The following is a 22,975-nucleotide window of genomic DNA, read 5'->3' on the forward strand; positions in this document are numbered from 1 at the left end:
ACTTAAACACTGTACATGACTGTATCCTATGCATGACTCAGCCCTTCCTCCATAGACTTAAACACTGTGCATGACTGTATCCTCTGCATGACTCAGCCCTTCCTCCATAGACCTAAACACTGTACATGACTGAATCCTATGTATGACTCAGCCATTCCTCCTTAGACTTAAACACAGTGCATGACGGTATCCTATGCACCCCACAGCCCTTCCTCCATAGACGTAAACACTGTACATGACTGAATCCTATGCATGACTCAGCAATTCCTCCATAGACTTAAACACTGTACATGACTGAATCCTGTGCCTCCATAGACGTAAACACTGTACTTGACTGAATGCTAAGCATGACTCAGGCTTCCGCCATAGACTTAAACACTGCATGACTGTATCCTATGCATGCCTCAGCCCTTCTTCCATAGACGTAAACAGTGTACATGACTGAATCCTATGCACTCCTCAGCCCTTCTTCCATAGACGTAAACACTGTACATGACTAAATCCTACGCATGACACAGCTCTTCCTCCATTGACTTAAACCCTGTGCATGACTGTATTCTATGCATCCCTCCACCTTCATCCATAGACTTAAACACTGCGCATGACTGTATCCTAGGCACGCCTCAGCCCTTCCTCCATAGATTTCAACACTGTCATGACTGAATCCTATGCACGCCTCAGTCCTTCTTCCATAGACGTAAACAGTGTGCATGACTGTATCCTATACATGCCTCAGCCCTTCCTCCATTGACTTAAACACTGTGCATAACTGTATCCTATACATGCCTCAGCCCTTCTTCCATAGACGTAAACACTGTACATGACTAAATCCTACGCATGACACAGCTCTTCCTCCATAGACTTAAACCCTGTGCATGACTGTATTCTATGCATGCCTCCACCTTCATCCATAGACTTAAACACTGCGCATGACTGTATCCTAGGCATGCCTCAGCCCTTCCTCCATAGATTTCAACACTGTAAATGACTGTATCCTATGCATGCCTCAGCCCTTCCTCCATAGACTTAAACACTGTGCATGACTGAATCCTATGCACACCTCAGCTCTTCCTCCATAGACTTAAACACTGTCATGACTGAATCCTATGCACGCCTCAGTCCTTCTTCCATAGACTTAGACACTGTGCATGACTGAATCCTATGCACGCCTAGAGCCCATCCTCCATAGACTTAAACACTGTGCATGACTGTATCCTATACATGCCTCAGCCCTTCCTCCTTAGACTTAAACACTGTGCATGACTGTATCCTATGCATGCCCCAGCCCTTCCTCCATAGAATTAAACACTGTGCATAACTGTATCCTATACATGCCTCAGCCCTTCCTCCTTAGACTTAAACACTGTGCATGACTGTATCCTATGCATGCCCCAGCCCTTCCTCCATAGAATTAAACACTGTGCATAACTGTATCCTATACATGCCTCAGCCCTTCCTCCATTGACTTAAACACTTTGCATGACTGTATCCTATGCACGCCTCAGCCCTTCCTCTATAGACTTGAACACTGTGCATGACTGAATCCTATGCAGGCCTCAGCCCTTCCTGTATAAAATTAAACACTGTGCATGACAGTATCCTATGCACGCCTCAGCCCTTCCTCCATAGACTAAACACTGTGCATGACTGAATCCTATGCATGCCTCAGCCCTTCCTCCATAGACTTAAACACTGTGCATGACTGTATCCTATGCATGCCTCAGTCCTTCCTAAATAGACTGAAACACTGTGCATGACGATTATCCTATGCACTCCTCAGCACTTCCTCTATAGACTTAAACACTGTGCCTGACTGCATCCTATGCACCCCTAAGCCCTTCCTCCATAGACCTAAACACTGTACATGACTGAATCCTATGTATGACTCAGCCATTCCTCCTTAGACTTAAACACAGTGCATGACGGTATCCTATGCACCCCACAGCCCTTCCTCCATAGACGTAAACACTGTACATGACTGAATCCTATGCATGACTCAGCAATTCCTCCATAGACTTAAACACTGTGCATTACTGTATCCTATGCATGCCTCAGCCCTTCCTCCATAGACTTAAACACTGTGCATTACTGTATCCTATGAATTCTTCAGCCCTTCCTCCATAGACTCAAACACTGTGCATGCCTGTATCCTATGCATGCCTCAGTCCTTCCTCCATTGACTCAAACACTGTGCATGCCTGTATCCTATGCATGCCTCAGTCCTTCCTCCATAGACTGAAACACTGTGCATGACTGTATCCTATGCATACCTCAGCCCTTTCTCCACAGACTTCTACACTGTTCACAACTCTTTCATAAACTTCACAACAGAATGTTCTTGATTATGATAGGCACACCCTAGCTGCCATGCCTTTTTTGGATAAAGAATCTCAGAAGTAGGGGACACTCCTGCACATCACCATACAGCTCCTACAGCAGTAGCATGACGGTGCAGAGCATGACCTCGATTGTAACTCCATCAATTCAACCGCTCCTTCAGGTTTCAAGCGCACATCCTAGGCAGGGAGGGGACAAGGCTTTCATACACCTGTAATGTTGTATCTCAAGAGAGTCTACCCAGAGTGACTAAAAGTCACCCCTGATTCAAAACCCCACAGTCCGTGGTGAGAAAAGACTCTTGACAGCTAAATCCAACGTGTGCAACCCCAGCTGACACTGGACACCGCAGTTGCCTCATTGCATGGACCTAGTTTGCAGCATCCTTCTTTCTCTTGTGCAATCCCTGCTGGGCACTGCATACTCCCTTTTTGAGAGGATACAAAATGGATATGTGGTGCATAGCGCACATTTAATATCGGAAATGTGATTGTCTTTTTACTTGTTAAGGAAAAATGTATGAGCAAACCTATTAACACGTTATATTCATCCCTTCAGAATCTGCTACACAGACACAATAGCAACCCAGGAGCAGAGAGCAGATTATGAGGCAGAACGAGTGTGAAGCGACATGGCAAGGTTCCTCCTATATGAAGCATCATGAACCAGTCTCTCCTTTCATCTCTCATACCCATTCTTTTTTTCCATTTGGTGCAATCTTGTAGAATAAATACATATCCACTCACCACAGAGAGTGTTAGGGAGCAATGGCAGCAAAACCACATGTATTGCTCTTGCTGGGCCAGTGGAACACAGATTAGACTTTTCATTTCCCACAATTGCTTTATGGACCATTGATTCACAATGAGGGGAAGAAGAAGAAAGTGACCATCTCTCTGACTTGCTGTCAAGCAGTGCACTAATGGCGCAGTGGCTGGAAATGTCCTCTCCTCCTCTTAAGGGGTGATATGTTCATGCTTTACAAGCATGGATTTTAGTGTACTTGGGCCAACAAGTGGGTGTACGCCATGTACAACCTCTTAAGCCTAACATCCTGACTATCCTGGTTTAGGAGGCTGCTAAGACCTCCTGACATGACTGGGTACTACAGAAGGTTTGTGAAGGTGTATGTTTCCATCAAGGCACCATTGACAGAACTCACTTCCAAGAAACCCAGAAAAATGATCTGGACTGTGCATTGTCAAAAGGCCTTTAACACCCTCAAATAAGCTTTATGCGCAGCACCTGTCCTAAAGGTGCCTGCTTCCAGTAAAGAGTTTATGGTCCAGACAGATTATTCTGGACATGGGATTGGGGTAATGTTGGCACAGGTAAATGAATGGGGTCAGGATCAACCAGCTGCTGTTTATAGTAGGTGATTTCCCCCGGAGAGCAGCACTGAGTTCCTGTTTAGAGGGAAGCTTTTGCTGTGGTATGGACGCCAAAGAAGCTGTGACCCTACATGTTAGGTTTTCACTTCCGAGTTCAAAGTAACCACAGACATTTCAGATGGCTTTTGCAGATCAGATGAGAGATCCCCCTAGCTGGTGAAGTGGTCCATTTCCCTGTGGGGTATCTCTACCGATATGGACTTTACAGTGGAACACAGACCTGGGACAGACCATGCCAATGCAGCTTACCATTCCAGATTATTTCAGTAGAAAGATGAAAATGGCCAGGGTATATATTAGTTACATATAACCTTTCATCTGGTGGACATATAAGAAAATGCATCTTTTTGCATGACCACTACCAAAGTTTAGGACTGATGCTGCTGGCTTTTTGAACCTGAAGGTGCACTTAGTTCTGCCAAACAGGCCTCTGTGCCAGTGCTCTGACTCTTGAAACATTTATGTCTGATTGGTTCATCCACAATTGGCAAAAGTTATCTTACTTGCTAGTATATGGCACTAGGGGTACCTAGAGTGTATATGTTAAAGTCTCTCTCTTGGACTGCTGCACTTATTGTGCCAACCAAAGTATGGTAAGGCAAAGCATGACTCCCTGCCTGCCATTGCTGGCTGCCAGAGCAGTTTTTAAAACGGCTAACAACACTTTTCTGTTTAATTAATGACAAAGTCCAGGTCTTCATTTTTAATATATAATACATATAATTCACCCCTGTAGGCCTATCAAGCCCTAAGGCAGGGTAATATATAATAAAAAGTGGAAAATGTGTATTTACTTGTTCTAATAGTAAAAACCCCAAATTGTTGTTTTTACTGTAGAAAGGCTAGGAGGCCCTTTGACGCATACAAGTTACCAACTAGCCACTGAGCAGTGCTAACTTCTGAATGGGACAACTAAAGTTGGTACTTAAAGGTATTAAAAGAATCATTGCATTAATCCCGACCTTATGCTCAAGTCAACGTTAATGTAACTGTTAAGTGAATGGGGACTTTAGAAAGTTGTCACGCTGTAGCCCAAAGTTTTCCAATGACCGTTTATGGTTGCTGGCCTCAAGAAAGTCTTCTGCCCTCGTGGGGGAGGTGTGATCTACTCTCAGGAAGGAATACACGGGGGCCTGCCATTGGAAGAGGTATTACCTCTCCCTGGCAGGACAGCAAAGAAGAGTCTGAGCCCAACATTCAAGTTTCAAGTAGGAATCTTCCTTTGAAGGGCAAATGGTTGACACACACAAGAGGGGCTGCTCTCTTGCTCTGGGAGACAGGTTGCCATTAGGGACAGGGAAAGGGAAACTGTTCCCAAACCTGATTGCATGTAGCCCTCAGGTAGCCACACCTCTTGGGTGGGCTACTGAGCTCCACACATCAAGAGAGGGATCCTGCGATGTTGGGAGTGGGCAGAATATTACATTTTGGGATAGCTAGATGCCACTATTTGCAGGGTGTCATCATCAAGATAGCCCATTGGCTAGTAGTTATCTCATCCCCGAAGGCAAGTTCTGTGCATACAAATATCACCACTGGAACAACACATACCTCAGATAACGCCTGTACTGAAGAGTCGATTGATGAAAGATTGCCCTGCTGTTCCCTGGGCCCGGAAAACGGAGGCTGCACCAGGACCAGACTGCACCTGCTGCTCCTTGAGCTAGCAAAGAGAGGCTTGTGCTTATTGTGCCGTGCTCAAGGAAGAGTCATCCCCACCCTCTACCAGATAGAGTGACTCCAAGAGTCAGTTGTCTGACTTCCTGTTAAAACTACAAGGCCACAAAATCCAAAGATGCCTGCCTTAGTGAGTGGGTAGGCAAAATTACCCTTAAAAATTGCGCCAAGTCTCTTGGACCCAGAAGAGCGGTCAGAGTGCAGTTTTGCCATTCAAAAACCAGTTAAAGGGAACTGCTTGTTTCTTTGTAACTGGAGACCAGTAAATCAGTGGCATCTGTTTTTGGATGACCTTCAATCAGACTTCAAGGTACTTCGACCACTGTGGCACACATCATCCCACTGTAACAGTGGACGGAGGAGGAGCCCCAGGAAGTCCCTTGTCAACAGATCAGGATCCTCAGCATCTTTAGCATCCTGTATCACTTTCACCAGGACCACTCAATGGAAGTCTAGGGTGCTTCACCTATAGGACCTGGACCTGGATCGGAGGCTACATTGACTGTGAGATAACTATCCAACCAAACCTCATTGGTGCCCATGACTCGCTCTATGTCGCAGGTGGTCATCAAAAGTGGCCAGATTGATAGTTTACAACTGTACAAAAGTTTGCAAAGTTACCTCTCACTGTGGTAGTTGCCAATGCTTCTTTGTGATTTGAATGAAAACCCACGATTTACTATTTGCTTATCAGTAGCTGCCCATGGTGGGAGTGCTGCGGGGTGGTGGGCGTGGCGGGGGACGGGTAGGGTCGGGGGTGGTAAACTCCGGCTCACGGCCGACCGGAGTAATGTAAATAAATTGAACAAAGTTCATTGCACGTGCTGCATCGCCATTTGGCATTTCAGCATGCGCAATGAAATTTGGTTTTTTTATTTACTCTACGCCGGTCGGCCGTGAACCGGAGTTTACTATCCCCCACCTTGTCCCTCCCCCACCCACTGCCCACAACACTCCCACCACGGGCCGCTACTGTTGCATTTTATATCTACAGAACCCTCTGGTAGACTTTGCATGTTTTGGTGTCTAACAATAAATAAAATTCAGACCTATTTAAGTAAATTGGTGCTGGGTTTCCTTTGTATCATGTTTCTTCTTTATCTAATAGTTTGTACTTCTACATGATTTCCACTTGAACCTTTGATGTAGACTGACTGCTCAGGGTTAAACTAAGGTTTTGCAAAGGAGCCTGAATGGGTGCAAGTTGGATTGGTGAGTTTATTAAATGGTTAGGTCACACAACCACACTGTAAAAGAAACTGCTTTCCTCACACCCTCTTTAAATCCTATCAGAAATTACTATATTTTTCTCCTTGGGTTAAAGTCTGAGTAAACGGGGTGTTGCCGGAACCTTTTCAGAGACAGGGATGCCCAATGTCCGTGCTGCTATTCGCGCTACCATTGAGCCGTTCCCAATGTGTGTCAGACTAGTTGCTCAATACCGGGATATTCGCTGGGTCATGGCCATGAGGATTGCATTGTCTTTTACATGGACAACGTTTGCTTATTGTATAAAAGGCCCTCCTTCTCTATCCCTAGGATTCGCCATGTACAAGCCTATGTGTTACCGTCGCAAGCCAATGGTAGTTCTACTGCATGGTGAGGTGCACCCCAACTTTTGGAGATCATGAAGAGTTCCTAAGGTGCAATTGGACTTTAAGTACCTTGAAATTTATATTACAAAAATCCCTCTCCTGACCAAAATTAGACCACACACGGATAAATGGAGCAAACTACCACTTTCCATCATGGGGCAGAGACCATATTTAAGAGGATTGTGTTACCCCAACTTCTTTACATTCTACAAAATTTCCACTTCCCTCTCCCTGATGGCTTCCTCAACACTTTGCAATCATAAATAACTTGTTATCGTTGGGTTCAATTCTAAATGGGTACAATAACCATATGATGGTGGCTTTGGCACGGCTGATATTATACTGTATTACTGTGTGGTGCAGCTATTTCCTATTAATGAGTCGCTCTTAGATGATAGGTCAGACCAACTGTCTGATTGGAGAAGAAGACCCTCGGTATCCCTCAGCTGCTGTTGATAATGTACAGCTGACTGATCCATCAGTCTCTCTCAAAGATGATGATGATCTCTCCACGTTGTTGGTGTAGGACCCTGAAGGGAATGGGCTGTAACAAACATATCACCAATGAGACACCTTTATGGCATGGAACTTGGTTGCCATCTGTGACTGCACTGTCAGGATTTAAACCCTGAGATACTTTAGGGATTTTCAAAATTGAAGGTGTATGGGAGGGGAGTCTCTGAGGTCGTTGCACCGGCTCCAGACTTCAAACTCCATAACTCCTAATTTTTCAGATACCTACAACTAAGGCATGCCATAGAGGTCAATAAGGCGGAGTTGACACAGGTCCCTAACCTTAATCCACTTGAATCCAAATAACGCTGGGTAGAATTGGGCCAAGGTTATCTCCTCAGTTTAATGAGTCATGGTTGTCGGTACCCCTGACCCCCTAAAATTCTTACATAAGAAATGAGAAAAGGACTTGGGTGCTTTGGAGGAAGAGGACTGGATGGAGCTTAAAATAGCTACCCGCCTATTGCTTTTTTCATCTCACTTCCACCTGATGCACGTTAATTACTTCTACCATATTTAGTATATACCATCTTGGCTGTGCATGATGGCTGGGGTGCAGATGCTCGGTGCCTCAAATGTCGAGCTACAGAAGCATCCTTCTTTCATGTAGTGTGGGAGTGCCCTCTAATTCAGGTTTACTGGCAGAGGATACGTAACACACTTGTACAGGTCAAAGGGCTACCCCACCTTCTAAGTCCACAAACTGGCATGCTCAGCAGATGAATGGGGAAGTTGGGCTTTGGATAGGCCCATTTTCCAAGGTATGCTACTGGCAAAAAGGGACATTGCAAAACACGGCAGGGTTGCTCTCGCCCTGCCCATAGATGAATGGTACAAGGGTATGGACTGGGGTGCTGTTGCTTTGGAAGCTGTGTGAAAAGTGAGGGGAGGTCCGCTGAAACATAAGACACTTGGCGGTTGGTGGGGTTGTTTTCATTCCATGACTGCTACATTGTAATATTGAAATGCTGGGTCAGTACTTAGTGTGAGTTTTCACCTCTTTGGTCTTGTCTCTTCATTCTTTGATGGAATCTTGGGATATGAAGCTGGTTAATCGCAACTAGGACCATAGGATGCTGTGAAATATTAGTTTTCTGGTTGACTGTTGATTTTATAAGATAACAAAACAAATGAAAAGAAATGAAAGAAACCAATTTGTATTTTTGAGTGACATGTAGTTGATTTCTTCACAAATACACAGATTGGGTTATAATTTTATAGGCTAGAAACAATCTACAAACGCTTCGGTAGGGTTTGGTGTATGTAGAAAAGAACAAATGGTTCGGCAGGCAACTGTGGCAATGTCTTCCTGCAGAAAAACAGAGCTGAGGCACACACCACCAATCATAATCTTTTCCATATGCGAAGCTTCTTGCATGTGGCGAATGGAAAGTGTGTGGCTTCTCTGGCATGTAACTGTAGGGAATTGGAAGAGGGGAAGTAAGCTGTCCTTTTGACAAAGATAGGCAAAATCAGTACAATATCTCACGGCAACAAAGGAGATATTTCACAACTAAGCGTCTGATTCGGATCTCGTTCGGAAAGCATTCCTGCAGAATCGGTCTTTGAAAGCTTTCTGAATGACTCGGATCGGGGGAGGCCGACCAAGCGATTTTGATGTATCCGGGTGCTTCGCGATATGATTCGATCGTACTCCAGTTGACTTCAATCGGAGCCTGTGTTTCGAACGAGAACACAGTCTTCAATTGCAGAAAGGGGTGGCTGGGGAAAATTGTGCATCCTGTGAGGGCACCACATGGTGCCTGCCACATTGTGCATGGTTGGAAAGCGGGGTACCGTAGGTACCCTCATGGGCCCTATTCAGAGGGCCCCAGGTGAAGGAGGGCCTGTTATGGGCCCCCAAAGACAGATTCCTGCAGCCAATTTGTTCCGGAGAAACCAAATCAGAACGGCTGCCCAAATCAGTCATCATACTTGCTTGTTCAGAAACCGAGTCCTTAGAGCTGTATGATTTGGCTCCGAAAAAACGCGAGCTGTCTGAATGCCTTTCAGAACTGATTCGAACAGCCCTTACGGTTTATACACATTGTACTCGGTCATTTGGAAGTGTGTGCGATTCAGTCAGAAACAAGGACTTTGGATAAGATGATCTTTGGGGATTAAAGATAAATAAATGGAAATTGCTCTGATAAAATTTAGTGGAACTTTGTGAAATATCAGCAATTATGTAAGGTGTGATTCCAATACTAGATTGAGATATGGGAGATTGGAAAAAGTTGTTGGTAGCAACATAATTATTTAGGAAATTGAATAGAGATGTAAGACCTACACAAATGGTACCCCGCTGTCCAACGATGCACAATGTGGCAGGCACCATGTGGTGCCCTCACAGGATGCACAATTTTCCCCAGCCACCCCTTTCTGCAATTGAAGACTGTAAGGGGGACGGTGGCAGCTTCTTCCCGACTCCGCTTGGCGCCATACTCTGAGCATAGTTGCTCTTTCAGTGTTTTAATATCTAAATCGGCTCCGTGAGCTTATGGAAATTTTATGTTTAAAAGTTGCATTTATTTTTAAATTGGATTGAAACTGAACTTATTAGTGGCAAGCTGTTCAAAATACCGCATACTCACACGCATTTGAGGGACCAGCTCCTACGGTAGCTCGACCTGTGCCTGCACGCCCGGTCCGACCCTCTACCCAATCACGGGTGCGGAAGGCGGGGCAGAGCCAGGCACATTCAGGGGGGCGAGCGGTTAGCGCTCTAGCTCTCCCCTACTCGAGGGATATAAAGCAACTCATCGGCTACAACGCGCAGTGTTGACGCGCAGTGTGGCGCCTACTCCTGCGCCTAAGACGAGCCGAAGACTAGCCCGTCTGCGCCCGTCCGCGACAGGACGAGACCAGGGGCAGGGGGCTATGGCGGACTGCATCTTTCGTCAGGAGATACCCTCCAGCAGCAGGCTTACATATACCAGACAGACACTACTGGATATTGATAGGTACGCTCCTATACTATGCACCCACAGGGTGGGAACCAATCTAGAGGGGCCTTTCTCTTGTTGGGGGTGTCATGAGCAATTTTCCATCTGCGCTGAAACCGGACCAAGTCAGTCATGGTTTCGGTTACCGGTCCCTAATATACACCATGCAGGGCTGAATGATACTCCTTCTAAAGGCTCAACTCTAGATTGTAAGAGCTTATTATGCAATATCCGCTCCCTAGTTAGACATGCAACCCAGGTATGGGATCTCATAACATCTGAGAGACCACATTTATGTTTCCTTACTGAGACATGGCTGAAGCCACATACTATCCCGGCCATAACACTGGGAGTACCGCTAGGGTATAAAATGGTGAGGCTGGACCGCCCAATTAAAACAGGAGGGGGGATAGCCATTGTGTTCAAACAGGAGATGGATGTTATCATTACTGAGACAGTGTGTACTCCCCAGATGGAGCTCCTGATCTTTAGAATGAATCCCAGCTCAAGGGAAACTAGGAAGGGAGCTTTAGTTTACCGCCCCCCAGGTCCGAGTGAGAATTTTTCTATTCAACTTGTTGAAGCTTTGGCACCCCATGTGCAGGAGAATTCGGATTTCCTTCTGGTAGGGGATTTTAACGTCCACAGTGAAATTGCTAACTGTGCTGAGGTTAAGACTCTATTAACCGACCTGGGCACATTGGGGCTCAAAAAGAGAAATCAGGGGCCTACACACTCGGCAGGCCACACACTGGACTTAGTGTTGTCCAATTCAACTGCCATAAAATGTATGCCTCCCACCCAAGTGGAATGGACAGACCATTCCATCATTGGATTTTACACCCGCACCAACTATAAACTGAAGGCCACACAGAGGGTGATGACAGACATCAGGAGACCCTGGCACAAATTAACACCAGAGGCTTTTAGGGGGAAATACATTGAACCCAGTTGTGATGGATGTGGGGGCAATGTCACCACTGCACTGTGTAAGTTTGAGGAAGCAGTGACAGTGGCTATAACCGATGTTGTACCTTTGAGAACATTTAAACCTCGAGCTGCTCCCAAACAAGAAGTTTGGTTCACGGATGACCTGAGACAGTTAAAACTAACTACGAGAAAGTTAGAAAAACTATGGAGGGTTACACATAAGGCTGAGGATAAGGAGAACCACAGGAGTTCTCTAAAAAGCTATCATAAAGCCATTCGGGCTGCACGAAAACAACATATAGCAGCCCAATTTTCAGCGGCAGGTAAAAATGCAAAAGTTCTATATCAAGTTCTACAAACCTTAACTAAGCCCGCTGCTTGTGAGACCGTGGAGATAGCATCCCAGGAACTCTGTGACAATATCTCTCAGTTTTTCACCAGAAAGATTGAGGGTATATATGATAAAATTTTAGCCTCTAAGGATAATAGTAATAACATGGCCACAGCTGACAACATGGTTCAGTTACCCACTGGAGCACAAATGAACTGCGTCAGTAAGTTCGCAGAATTTCCTCCCATATCAACGGAGGAGGTTATTGACTTAACTACTCAAATAAAGAGCTGGTGCCCCTCAGATATCATCCCGGCACGCATCATGCCATTATTGGCTAATGACCTGGGTGCAGGAATTCGAAACGCAGTTAACCTGTCCCTGAGCACAGGGGAAGTTCCCCCGGATTGGAAGCGTGCACTGGTGAGACCACTGAGGAAAAACAACACCATCCCCTGGACTGAATTGACAAACTTGAGACCAATTACACTCCTTCCATTATTAGGGAAGCTTACTGAGAAGTTTGTTAATCAGCACTTGTCGAATTATATCGAAAGTGCTGGGGGGCTAGACCCCTCCCAGTCTGGGTTCAGGCCGAGACACAGCACCGAGACCGCCTTGCTGTCCGTCGCTGACAATCTTCATATGCTACAGGATAGAGGTTTTTCCATTATCCTGGTGCTTTTAGATCTGTCAGCGGTGTTTGACACTGTGTCATATGACATCATGACCTCCAGATTAAGTGACATCGGGCTGGAAGGCAAGGCGCTGGCCTGGCTAAGGAGTTTTCTCACAAAGCGTACCCAAAGTATCATCCTGGGTCCGTACCGGTCGGGGGAGGTGGAGATCTCAAAGGGGGTGCCGCAGGGCTCTTGTTTGAGCCCCACGTTATTTAACATCTACGTGCCCCCCCTGGCTAACATCATGAGATCCCACGGTTTCATCCCGGTATCGTACGCGGACGATACTCAACTCCTCTTTCCGTTTAAAACGCTGACATCTGAAGTCCGAAACTCCTTTGCCCGGGGGATGAAAGAGGTGGCCCACTGGATGGCATCAAACTTTCTGCAGTGCAACGTTTCCAAAACGGAGGTGATGCTCTTTGGAGAAGCTAAACGCCTGTGGACTCCTGACTGATGGCCTCAAGAACTGGGCCCAGTCCCTGAGCCCAAACAGGTTGTGAAAGATCTTGGAGTAAAATTGGATCAGGAGCTCTCCTTGAAACAACATGGAAACCAAGTGGTCGGCTCCTGTTTCCATGTCATTGGGCTTCTCCGGAAAGTATTCCCCCTGCTCCCTGATACCACCAGAAGAACTTTGGTACAGGCGCTCGTGTTGAGCAGACTAGATTATTGCAATGGATTGCTGCTAGCTGCCAACGAGGGGATTATTTCAAGATTACAGGTTGTGCAAAACACTGCTGCACGCCTTGTTCTTAATGCTCCTGCTCGTACTCCATCTAAACCCCTGTTAACCAAACTTCACTGGCTTTCAGTGAAACAGAGGGTGATGTTTAAAACATGCTGTGTCATTCATAAGTGCCTCACAGGGAAAGGACCCGACTACCTGACTAAAAAGTTTAATTTATATGTCCCCTCCCGATCTCTTAGATCAGGAGATCGAGAATTGCTATGTGTCCCCAGGATTAAGAAGACAAGACAAGGGGGAAGGGCCTTGTCAGTGGCTGGCCCAAAGTTGTGGAATAATCTCCCCATAGAAATCAGACAATGCAGAGATCATCTTCCTTTCAGGAAAAAACTAAAATCTTTTCTCTTTCAGCACTAGGCCATCTATCTAGGGAGGAATGTTTTATGATTGGGTCCTCTTTGCTCACAGATGATGCCAGAGGCGCGGAGATACTCCTTCGGGAGTCGATTCCCAGCGCGGTATAAGTTTGCAAATAAATAAATAAATAAATAAATAAATAAAGGAATGAAAGCAGCTAGAAGCAAATGGGAGACATAATGTATGCAGGAAGACTGAGGATGAGCTACAGGTTAAAACAAAAGGAGTAGATGCAATTCAAGGTAAGGAGCTAGATGTGTCAAGCTAATATTGCCCTGCTGTGCTTGGAAGTATAATGGGAGGAGATATTGTAAGTTCTAAAGAAACAAAAGATACCAGCAAATGGACTGTATTAAGAATAGATTGTTTTGAATGATATACTTTCTTCTATAACCAGTCTACTGAATGATATGCATTCGTTGGGCACAATTGCCTGATGAAATATTTAGAAAATATTTCACTTTGAAACCTCACAGAATTTTGAAAATGTTGCATATTGTGTAGTTTTTAAATTTGTGAACTTCCATGGTGTAATAAATGTTTTTGGCACCTCTAGAATATGATTTATGTGCAAGCAACACATGAACATACGTATTAAGTCCACATATATGTAACACTAAAACATCTGTCAAATGCAATAGGTCTGAGCCGCAAATTGCATATAAATAATGATTGAGTTCAGTTTAGACATGAATGAAAGAAGCAATCGTCTCAATCCTCAATCTAAATGTATGGCCCTCATGATTGCATAGTGAGTGTACACAGAGCTGTAAATCAAATAGAAATGCCCAGCCAATGAGGAAGAGCACAAGGCGTAGAGCACAATATGCTGATCCAGAACAAATGTGCACACGTAAACATCCCTAAAATCATGCTCTATGTCTGTGGTGACCTGAATATTAATGGCATCAAGGGTTTCACACTTAGGGACCTTTTAAAAAAGCAGTCCAACAAAATCGGCTTTGGAATGCTTTCTGAAAGACTCGGATTCGGGGAGTCCAACCGACCGATTATGGTGTGTCTGAACACCGTATGTTTGGACTCCTAATGACTTCAATGGGATCCTGTGTTCCGAGTGAGAACACAGGCTCCCATTGAAAAAAGGCGAGGTTGGTGAAAACCTTGCACCCTGTGGCGGGCACCCTATGGTGCCTGCCATACTGTGCATTCATGGAAAGGGGGATCCATGGGTACCCTGATTCGGAGGACCTGGGTGGAGGGGGGCGTGCTACGGGAACTCAAAGAGAGGCATTTTGGGTTGGGCAGTCTGAATCGGAACGGCTGTCCGAATCCGTCATTGTACTCGCCCGTTCGTAAACCGTGTTCATGGAGCTGTACGATTCGGTTCCAAAAGACTCGTGCTGACTGAATGCCTTTCGGAACTGATTCAGACTGCCCGAATCATTTCGGACATCATAACCGGTCGATTAATTGTTAAATATGCCTCGTCTTTTCACAAAGAAATAGAGACTTTGAATAGTATGAATGTCAATACTGTTACATAGATGTAGCCTCATTTAAATTTGAAATCAAATAAGACCTCCTTTCCATCTTTTTAGATATCTGAAGGGTGTAAACTGACCAAGACAAGTGAGAAGTTTGGCGGTTGTGCAATGCAAATATGCCCCTTATGACTTGATTTTAACATGTGTACCACAATGAAATAGGTGGAAAAGGAATTTTTTTTTTACCTGAGGTGAGCACCACATTGAGTAAAAAAGAAGAGTATGCCGATTAGTAAGTGGAGGCTTACATTCTGTATTGTCTTATTTTAAACCTTACTGGGCCCTACTGTATTAAAAGGGATTTGCCCTTTTTTATATACACCTGAGGTTCATATCAGAATGACCAATTAAAGGGCAAGACAAAAACCATATTTTCAAGAAATTATGGAAGTGTATAGATTATATATAAAATATAAAATACTAAGATCTGTTTTTTCTTTATAGATTTTAACAACTATCAAGGAGAATGACAAGTCTAAAATGCTGAACCAGAACAATTATACTAAATTTTAATACATGTCTGTTTATGTAAAGTATTGGAATTTTTGAAGTTTTGACTTTTTAAAAAATAAAATGTTTCTAATAAAAAAGTGTTAGTTAAAAAACGAGTTAAAAAACATATATATATATTTTTTTAATAATAGTTTTAATTAAATAGTATCATGATGGAATTCAATGAGAATTGCTCATTACCATAACATAGTGGTATAGACAGAATGTGAGTGTACACCTGTGAGAGTGGTGAAGTAGCTGACTGAACTTTGTATTTGTAAATATGTCATTATAATAAAATATAATAATAAAGAAATTTATAAAGCGCATGGTTACGCCATCTCGGCGTGTCCCCGCGCTAAGTAAGAGGGAGGAGCAGATTCACCGCAACTGAAGATATACATGTGATATGTATTTATGTTTTATGTATATTTTTTTATAGAGAACTGTTGTCAATTAATAAGAGCCCTGGAGAAGGTGGCATATTGACTTTCATCTACCGAAACGGCGCATCAACATCTTTTTTATTGCACACCTTTTAATGCAAATTTTGACAATATCTGTAAATAACTGGATGCAATTGTGTTCTTTTCTTCATGCTTACCTGCACTCTGTAGAGCTCAAGGGTTCTCATTATAGTGCAGCATACCTGGTTTATGTCTCTCAAGTCATACTGATTCAGCATTGTAATTTTTGAACATGCATTGGGAATCAATAATGCACTTTAGACTATTTTTGCATATATGAGTTCAGTGTGTTAAGAATAGTGAGTGAATGAGTGTCTACAAAAGTTAATTAATGGTAGTGATTAGAATTAGACCTTGTTGAAACTGCTGAACTCAGACCCACACCACTCCCAGCAACCCATGAAAGAACCTAAAAATAGCAATTAACAACCAATTCCCCATGACCAGTCAAGTGAATACAATCTCCAGCTCCTGCTTCTACACGCTGTAGATGCTCAAGAAGATCTTCAAATCGCTCCCAATCAACACCTTTACACAAGCCCTTCTAACCAGCAAACAGGTCTATGGCAACTAAAGCTAAGTTGGAATTAATGCTCAACTGACCAGAAGACTCCAGAATATGTAAAACTCAGTGGCAGGTCAACCATCAATCTCTTATTAAACACTCACATCACTCTTTACCTCAAAGAACACTGCTGGCTTCAAATCCACAAGCAAGTACTCTTCAAACTCCACACACAAACAGACACTGACTGTTTCCCCTGAATATGAATTATTTGAGGCATGTTGTGGCCATTTTAGGTCAGTTCACCTTACATTTTCAATGCACAGCACTTTTCAGACCAATATGACACTTTTATGTCACTGTATTATAAGTCTATCACATCTCTTTGAATACACACTTTCCTATTGATTTTTGCAAGGCTCCTTTGACGTCTTTGTTCCTCAGACTGTATATCATGGGGTTTAACATCGGTGTCACGATAAGATAAAACACAGATAACATTTTATCAAAGTTGGGAGAGTGGCTTGAATTTGGTCTCATGTACATAAAGATGGCAGTGCCATAGAAAATGGTGATGACTGTCAGGTGGGAAGCACAGGTGGAGAATGCCTTGGACCGTCCCTCTGTGGACTTGATTCTGAGGATAGTCACAAGGATGCGAAGATAAATTACTCCAATCAGGAACACTGGGATCAGCAATATCAGCACGCCAACGACAAAGATGACGACTTCATTGATGAAGGTGTCAATACAGGACAACTGCAGGACAGCTTGCAATTCACACAGGAAGTGGTCAATCTTATTGCCACACAAGGGGAGATGCAATGTGGGGGCCACATGAACTATGGACAGAAGGAAGCCGCTGATCCAAGTTGAAGCTGCTATCTTGATACAGGCTGCCCTGTTCATGATGGTCATGTAGTGCAAGGGCTTGCAAATAGCGACATAGCGGTCGTATGCCATGACGGCAAGGAGGATGCATTCTGTTTCACCCAAGGACAGATGGAAGTACATTTGTGCTGCACATCCTGAAAAAGAAATAGTTTTATTTGTTAGCAAGAAAATGGCCAGCATTTTGGGACTAATGCTGGTAGTGTAGCAGATGTCTAAGAAGGAGAGGTTACTCAGGAGGAAGTACATAGGTGTGTGGAGACGCCTGTCCACTTTGCTGACAAATATCAAGATGCTGTTTCCGATTAGCGTGGCCATGTAGATTGAAAGAAATACAAAGAAGAGGATAAGATTCATATTGGGGTCTTCGGAAAGGCCCTCTAGGATAAAATCAGTCCCCAAGCTCTGGTTTTCCCTCTTCATATTATTGGCTCTGTCTTATCTGCAGAAAGGAAGATCAAACAGTTATTGAGATGCAGCTGACATTTCTTGTGACTCAATTAATGTACAACATAGCCCACGGCCTTCATTGTATGAAGGTGTAAGTCCACTGATTGATGAAAGAGAATTGTGTTGCATTCTCTTCTAGGAAAGAGATGCCACACATGGAGCATCAGGTAAGAATTTTTATTTCTAGACAACACATCCTGCTCTCTATCCTCCACCCTCTCTCATCAGTGCCCTATTTTCCTTATTTTCCTCTTTCCCTTCCTCCCTTGTGATTCCACCCCAGTCAGAGACTACATGACCACTAGTCATTCAGTTGGGTCCTAGTGCCCTGCCTGACCTCTACCTGCTACAATACCACAGGTTGCTGTAAAGTGAGTGCAATAAGGAATATATGATGAATTCCCACATTCTTTTTCTCCGCGGGTAATCACAACGCGGTCATCATCACGACCGCGTTGTGATTCTGCATACCATTACTCCAAAAGTCGTAACAACGACTTTCGGAGGGGGGGCGCTGGAAGCTGGAATAGTATAATTTACTATTCCAACTCCAGTCTGTGCGGACACTAGGGAAGGGGTTGGATTTTAAATCCAACACCTCCCCCTCCTCCGCAAGTCGTTGTTACGACTTGCGGCGTAATGGTATGCGGAATCACAACGCGGTCGTGATAACGATCACGTTGTGATTACCTGCGGAGAAAAAGAATCGGCGTAAATGTTGTTTACCTGCAATAAGAGTTCAGGGCAGTAGTGCTACAGTTTACTAAAGGAATATTCAAGGAACTTTAAATGCATTTTTTTTGGGATGAGACAATGTGTTTTAAATAAGGCTAGGCACGTAAAGGTGTGACAGTGTTATAATTTTCAGGGTTGAGTGATGGAATACATGGGAGGTTAGTGGTGTGTTTAGGAATAGTGACACAGTTTTGACCCTGTTGAGCTTAGGAAGTTCTTTACTATCCATGATGTAAGAGAAGACAGTCACATTCCTAGGCTGGGTACATATCTTCCTTCTTGTGTGAGAAGAATTGTGTGTCATGAGCACAGGTGGAATAGAACAGACTGTTCTATTCCTGTTGTCTATGCTATTAGGAGTCGAGGAGGGTAGTTCTGTTGATAGATAAGAGCCCTGTCAGACTCTACACCAGTGCTGAAGAGAGTAGATGAAGAAAGGACCAATGACTGAGTCATTGAGAATGTCTCGAGAGGAAGAATGTAAATTAGAAGAGGGATATGCTAGAGACACGTATACCCTGTTTGATGCAATGGCGAATTATCATGTGGTGGAAGCTTTGGAAGATCTCACTGACATGTATGAATACTGGCAGTTTTACTGCATTAGGCCTGTGGCTTTAGGATGTTGTCTCCAGTTTTAAGGGGATGTGTTTCTGTCCCAGGTGGAAGGCAGACTGAAAAATGTCAGAAGGGCACACTAACGATATGAACCATGAGGTGGGTGACATCTGTTTTCACAATGTGGTGTTAAATACATCTATCAACCTGCAGTTATGGAAGTGGGTCTCACCAGTGGAGGTATTGCAATGACTTAGTTGAGATTTTCTAAATTAGTTTCTGTGTTTAGAAGTAGATTATCATATGGATTAAGGGCAGGGCTAGGAATCCAGCATATTATTTAAGTAGTCAGGCAGGTACAGTATCAGGTGTGAAGCAATCACAAAACTTTTATAGAGACCTTGATTTTTTGGTGGTTGGTTGGGTGGGGTGAGAGAGAAGGCAGGGTTTGAGGCTGATTACTTTTTTGGGGGTCTGTGTTATAGTTGTTTTTCTTTTATCTCCGGCTACTTCGTGGCACGCCTAGAGGTATTAAGAACTTTTGCAGATTTGCATGAAATTGTTTGATGTTTGGCCTAGACATGTCTTCTTACAGTAAACCAATCTTCAGAATTATTTACATTAGATGTAAAGTGAATATGAAACCCAGAACTTGTACACAATACCTCACACTACTACATATAGAAAGAGTGTGGAACATGAAGGATGATCTCTAAAAATCGTACCAATCATTTTTCTCATATGTTGTGATATCATCTGCTCAAAACTTCCCTGACAAGGGCAATCTTGGAACAGAATAAACAGTAATCTAAAGTCAGTTGTAGAGTCCAATTTAGGAAAAGAGACTTAAAATATAGTGAATGGTTAGTTTAACCTGGACTTAAAAGAACAGAAGTAAGATACACCTCAACCAGGGACAGAGAGAAAAGGTCTATGTTGAAAGGAAGAAAAGAAGGGCTTATTTTAACAGCGGAGTGTAATTTGGGATAAAAATAGATTGGAGTTATTTGGCAAGTATATCCTGGGACATATGCAACTAGGTATTCAGATACAGTCCATTATGGGAAGAAAGAACCATATGAGACAGAGACTGTCTTGGGAAAGAAGAGGACTAGAGAACATGGGAAAAACTTCAAGCCCTTTTGGTGTAGAGGATAGCAGGAGGTAACATTAGCTTGAAAGCTTAAGAGAGAGTCTGTACAAGGACGAACAGGTTAGGGGACACATTCCATTCTATTTGATCACAACAGAAAACAGGCTAAAATTCACAGAACATTCTGGAACAAAGGGAGCAAGTGCTGAGGGTAAAGTTCCTCCCAGGCAGAGTGAACTTTGCGCCCTCAGTCCGCAGACCCAATAGCAGCAGAGTCATTTTAGGGCTTAGGCAAAGTGGTCAATTATTAAGAGTCCCTCTTCATGAGCCCCGTGATGAGGGGCACATTTATTTATTTATTTATAAAACTTATAAAGCGCACTGTCGCCATTGCAGGCATCCTTGCGCTGGTACTCCAAAGACATGAACCGAGGGACAGCAGTAAAAAACAGCCAACTCAAACCCTAGGGAACAGCCAAGTCTTCACGGGTTTTCTGAACGGGAGAAGTTTATCCATTTGCCTAATCTCCCAAGGTAGACTGTTCCAAAGTTTGGCCGCAGCCACCCCAAAAGATCTTCCCCCTGCCCTGACTTTTTTTAATCTAGGGACTCTCACCAGGCGTGCTGACGAGGAGCGCAGTGCCCTGGCAGGGGTATACCATGCAAATTTAGCTTGCAGCGTTCTGGGTCCAAGCCCATGAAGGGCCTTAAAAACAAGGCCTTCAACAACTGCCTTCCTCAGTCGGCCATGTTCTACAGCCAGAAAACCTCAAATGTTGAGTAAAGACATAGGGCTTGATTCACAAAGGGTCTTACATGTAGCGTAGTTACAAGTCCACACTTGTGGTGGAATCTATGTACTTGGGGCGGAAAGTCTCACGGTGCACTGCAGAGAGTGTGCCGTACAGAGATTCCATCCCGACTTGACACTACTATACTACACAGGAGCCCCTATGTGAATCAGGCCCATACATATTTAAAAGATATTTTATTTAATTATTTTAGTCAGATGTGATGGCGAGATGGGTGGAAATCCTGTTACCATGTTTATGTGGAGAAGGCTGTTCTTTTGTGGGGTTTATACAATGTTCACTAAAATATTTACAATGGTGAATAATTTAATACAGGACATAATCTTACAAATTAACATGAAATAAGGCAACTGCCACAACTGGTATTTACTGTGCTTAGAAACTACCAAACATGTGGAAAGGAGAGCCACGTAAAAAACAAGCCTTTATTATTATATATGAGGGAAGACAGTGTACAGAATAATCATTGCATTGACACAAGAAAAAATTAAAGAAGCCTGTTCGTTGAATAGTGAAATCATGTGTTACTATACTTAATCTAGCAATAATGCATCTGTTATTTACAAGACTTAGAAATGGTATGAGTGAAATACTAACAGTGTATAAAATAAAGTTAATATTATTATTTTATCATCATTAATTATGTTATGTTAAAATAGATTTATGGAGCGCACAGCTACATAGTAGAGTATCCCGGCGCTAAGGCAGAAAGAGACCAATCCAGGGGGAGAAAAGAGACAAAAAAGATAACCCAAAGAAGAGGAGACGGTTATATTGTTTGTTGGAACAACCAGGTTTTCAGTTGTTTCCTGAAGGCAAGCCTTGAACATCGAGTAACAAATGGCAGCAAAATGAAGCATTTTACAGGCAGATCAAAAAATCTAGAATGCAATTTTAACATGGGCTTCTGACATTCATGTTTCTTAATGTCTATCTCCATCTGCCTTAATTTCCGAGGCCGCCCTTTATAAATAGAGTTTAAAATAATAGATTTGATTGAGAATCAATTTCCAGGTAGAAAATTAAAATGTCCTACCGAGTCAGCAGAGCTATCCCTGAGCACTGGTGCTAGAAAGAGTGCCACTTCACACTGAAATACGAGGCATTTTCAACAATTAAGTTACTAAGTTACAGCGGTTCTCCGTTCTCACCCTGAAAAAGGGATAAGAAATAAGATTTGATGATCAGTGTACAGGTTTAGATCCTACAATCTGTGCATGAATAAATCTAAAGTCGACCTAATTAAATCCTAAACTAAAGTTGGGGAAGCTAGGGAATCCTACTTAGATCAGGAAAAGCAGGATGGTATCAACATAGTGGAGACTTCAGTAAAAGTTCTTCAAATTATGACAATGAATAGCATAAAGCCACACAACGGAAATAGGAGCAGAGATGTCGATACCTCTCAATATCCAAAGGCATCTGCTCTAAAAACTAACATGATGAACACCAAATAAACCCACAGAATGCTTGTCATCTACTCCAATAGTTTTCCACCTTCCCACAGTAGGAATTGGGAACTTTACTTGATTTTCTAATCCTACGGTTGAACATCAGGATGACCTGCTCTGATATGATGTAAATAGAAGACTTCACTCAGTTTTTAGCAGCTCTTGCCCTTGTTAAAAGTTCTCCTCCCATACCTCACTATCTCTAATACAAAGTATGCCTTTCACTAACTATGAGATCATGTGAATACACCTGCTAAAGAAAGGACAGGGCATTGCAAGCAAAACTTCCATGTTGAAAGTTAAACATTGAAGATCAAATAATAAGGCCCTTGGTTAAGCTAACTTAGTAAAACAGTTAAACAGTTAAATGTAATGAGTTCTATGTGGTTTCAATATATCCTCTACCAAATGTAGTGCGCACAATGAAATTAGTTTTATTCATTTATATGTTTACTTACCTCTAATCTGCCAAAATCTGTAGTTTACTACCACCCATCCTGCCCCTCAACTGT

The 22,975-nt window shown here is 43.3% G+C and overlaps 1 protein-coding gene across 1 annotated transcript; it reads right to left on the minus strand.

The window, feature by feature from the left end:
* Window positions 1-16,848: 16,848 nt before the first annotated feature.
* On the minus strand, window positions 16,849-17,787 carry LOC144751960 (olfactory receptor 2G3-like). The gene has a single exon (XM_078639922.1). It carries the CDS (start codon window positions 17,785-17,787, stop codon window positions 16,849-16,851), a length of 939 nt encoding a protein of 312 aa, XP_078496048.1.
* Window positions 17,788-22,975: the final 5,188 nt, after the last annotated feature.

The sequence above is a fragment of the Lissotriton helveticus genome, chromosome 4_2 (assembly GCF_964261635.1).
Source record: "Lissotriton helveticus chromosome 4_2, aLisHel1.1, whole genome shotgun sequence".
NCBI lineage: Eukaryota > Metazoa > Chordata > Amphibia > Caudata > Salamandridae > Lissotriton > Lissotriton helveticus.

Bases quoted from the DNA above. Each gene is read 5' to 3' on its own strand.
- LOC144751960 (XM_078639922.1), bottom strand. From the start codon at position 17,787: ATGAAGAGGGAAAACCAGAGCTTGGGGACTGATTTTATCCTAGAGGGC.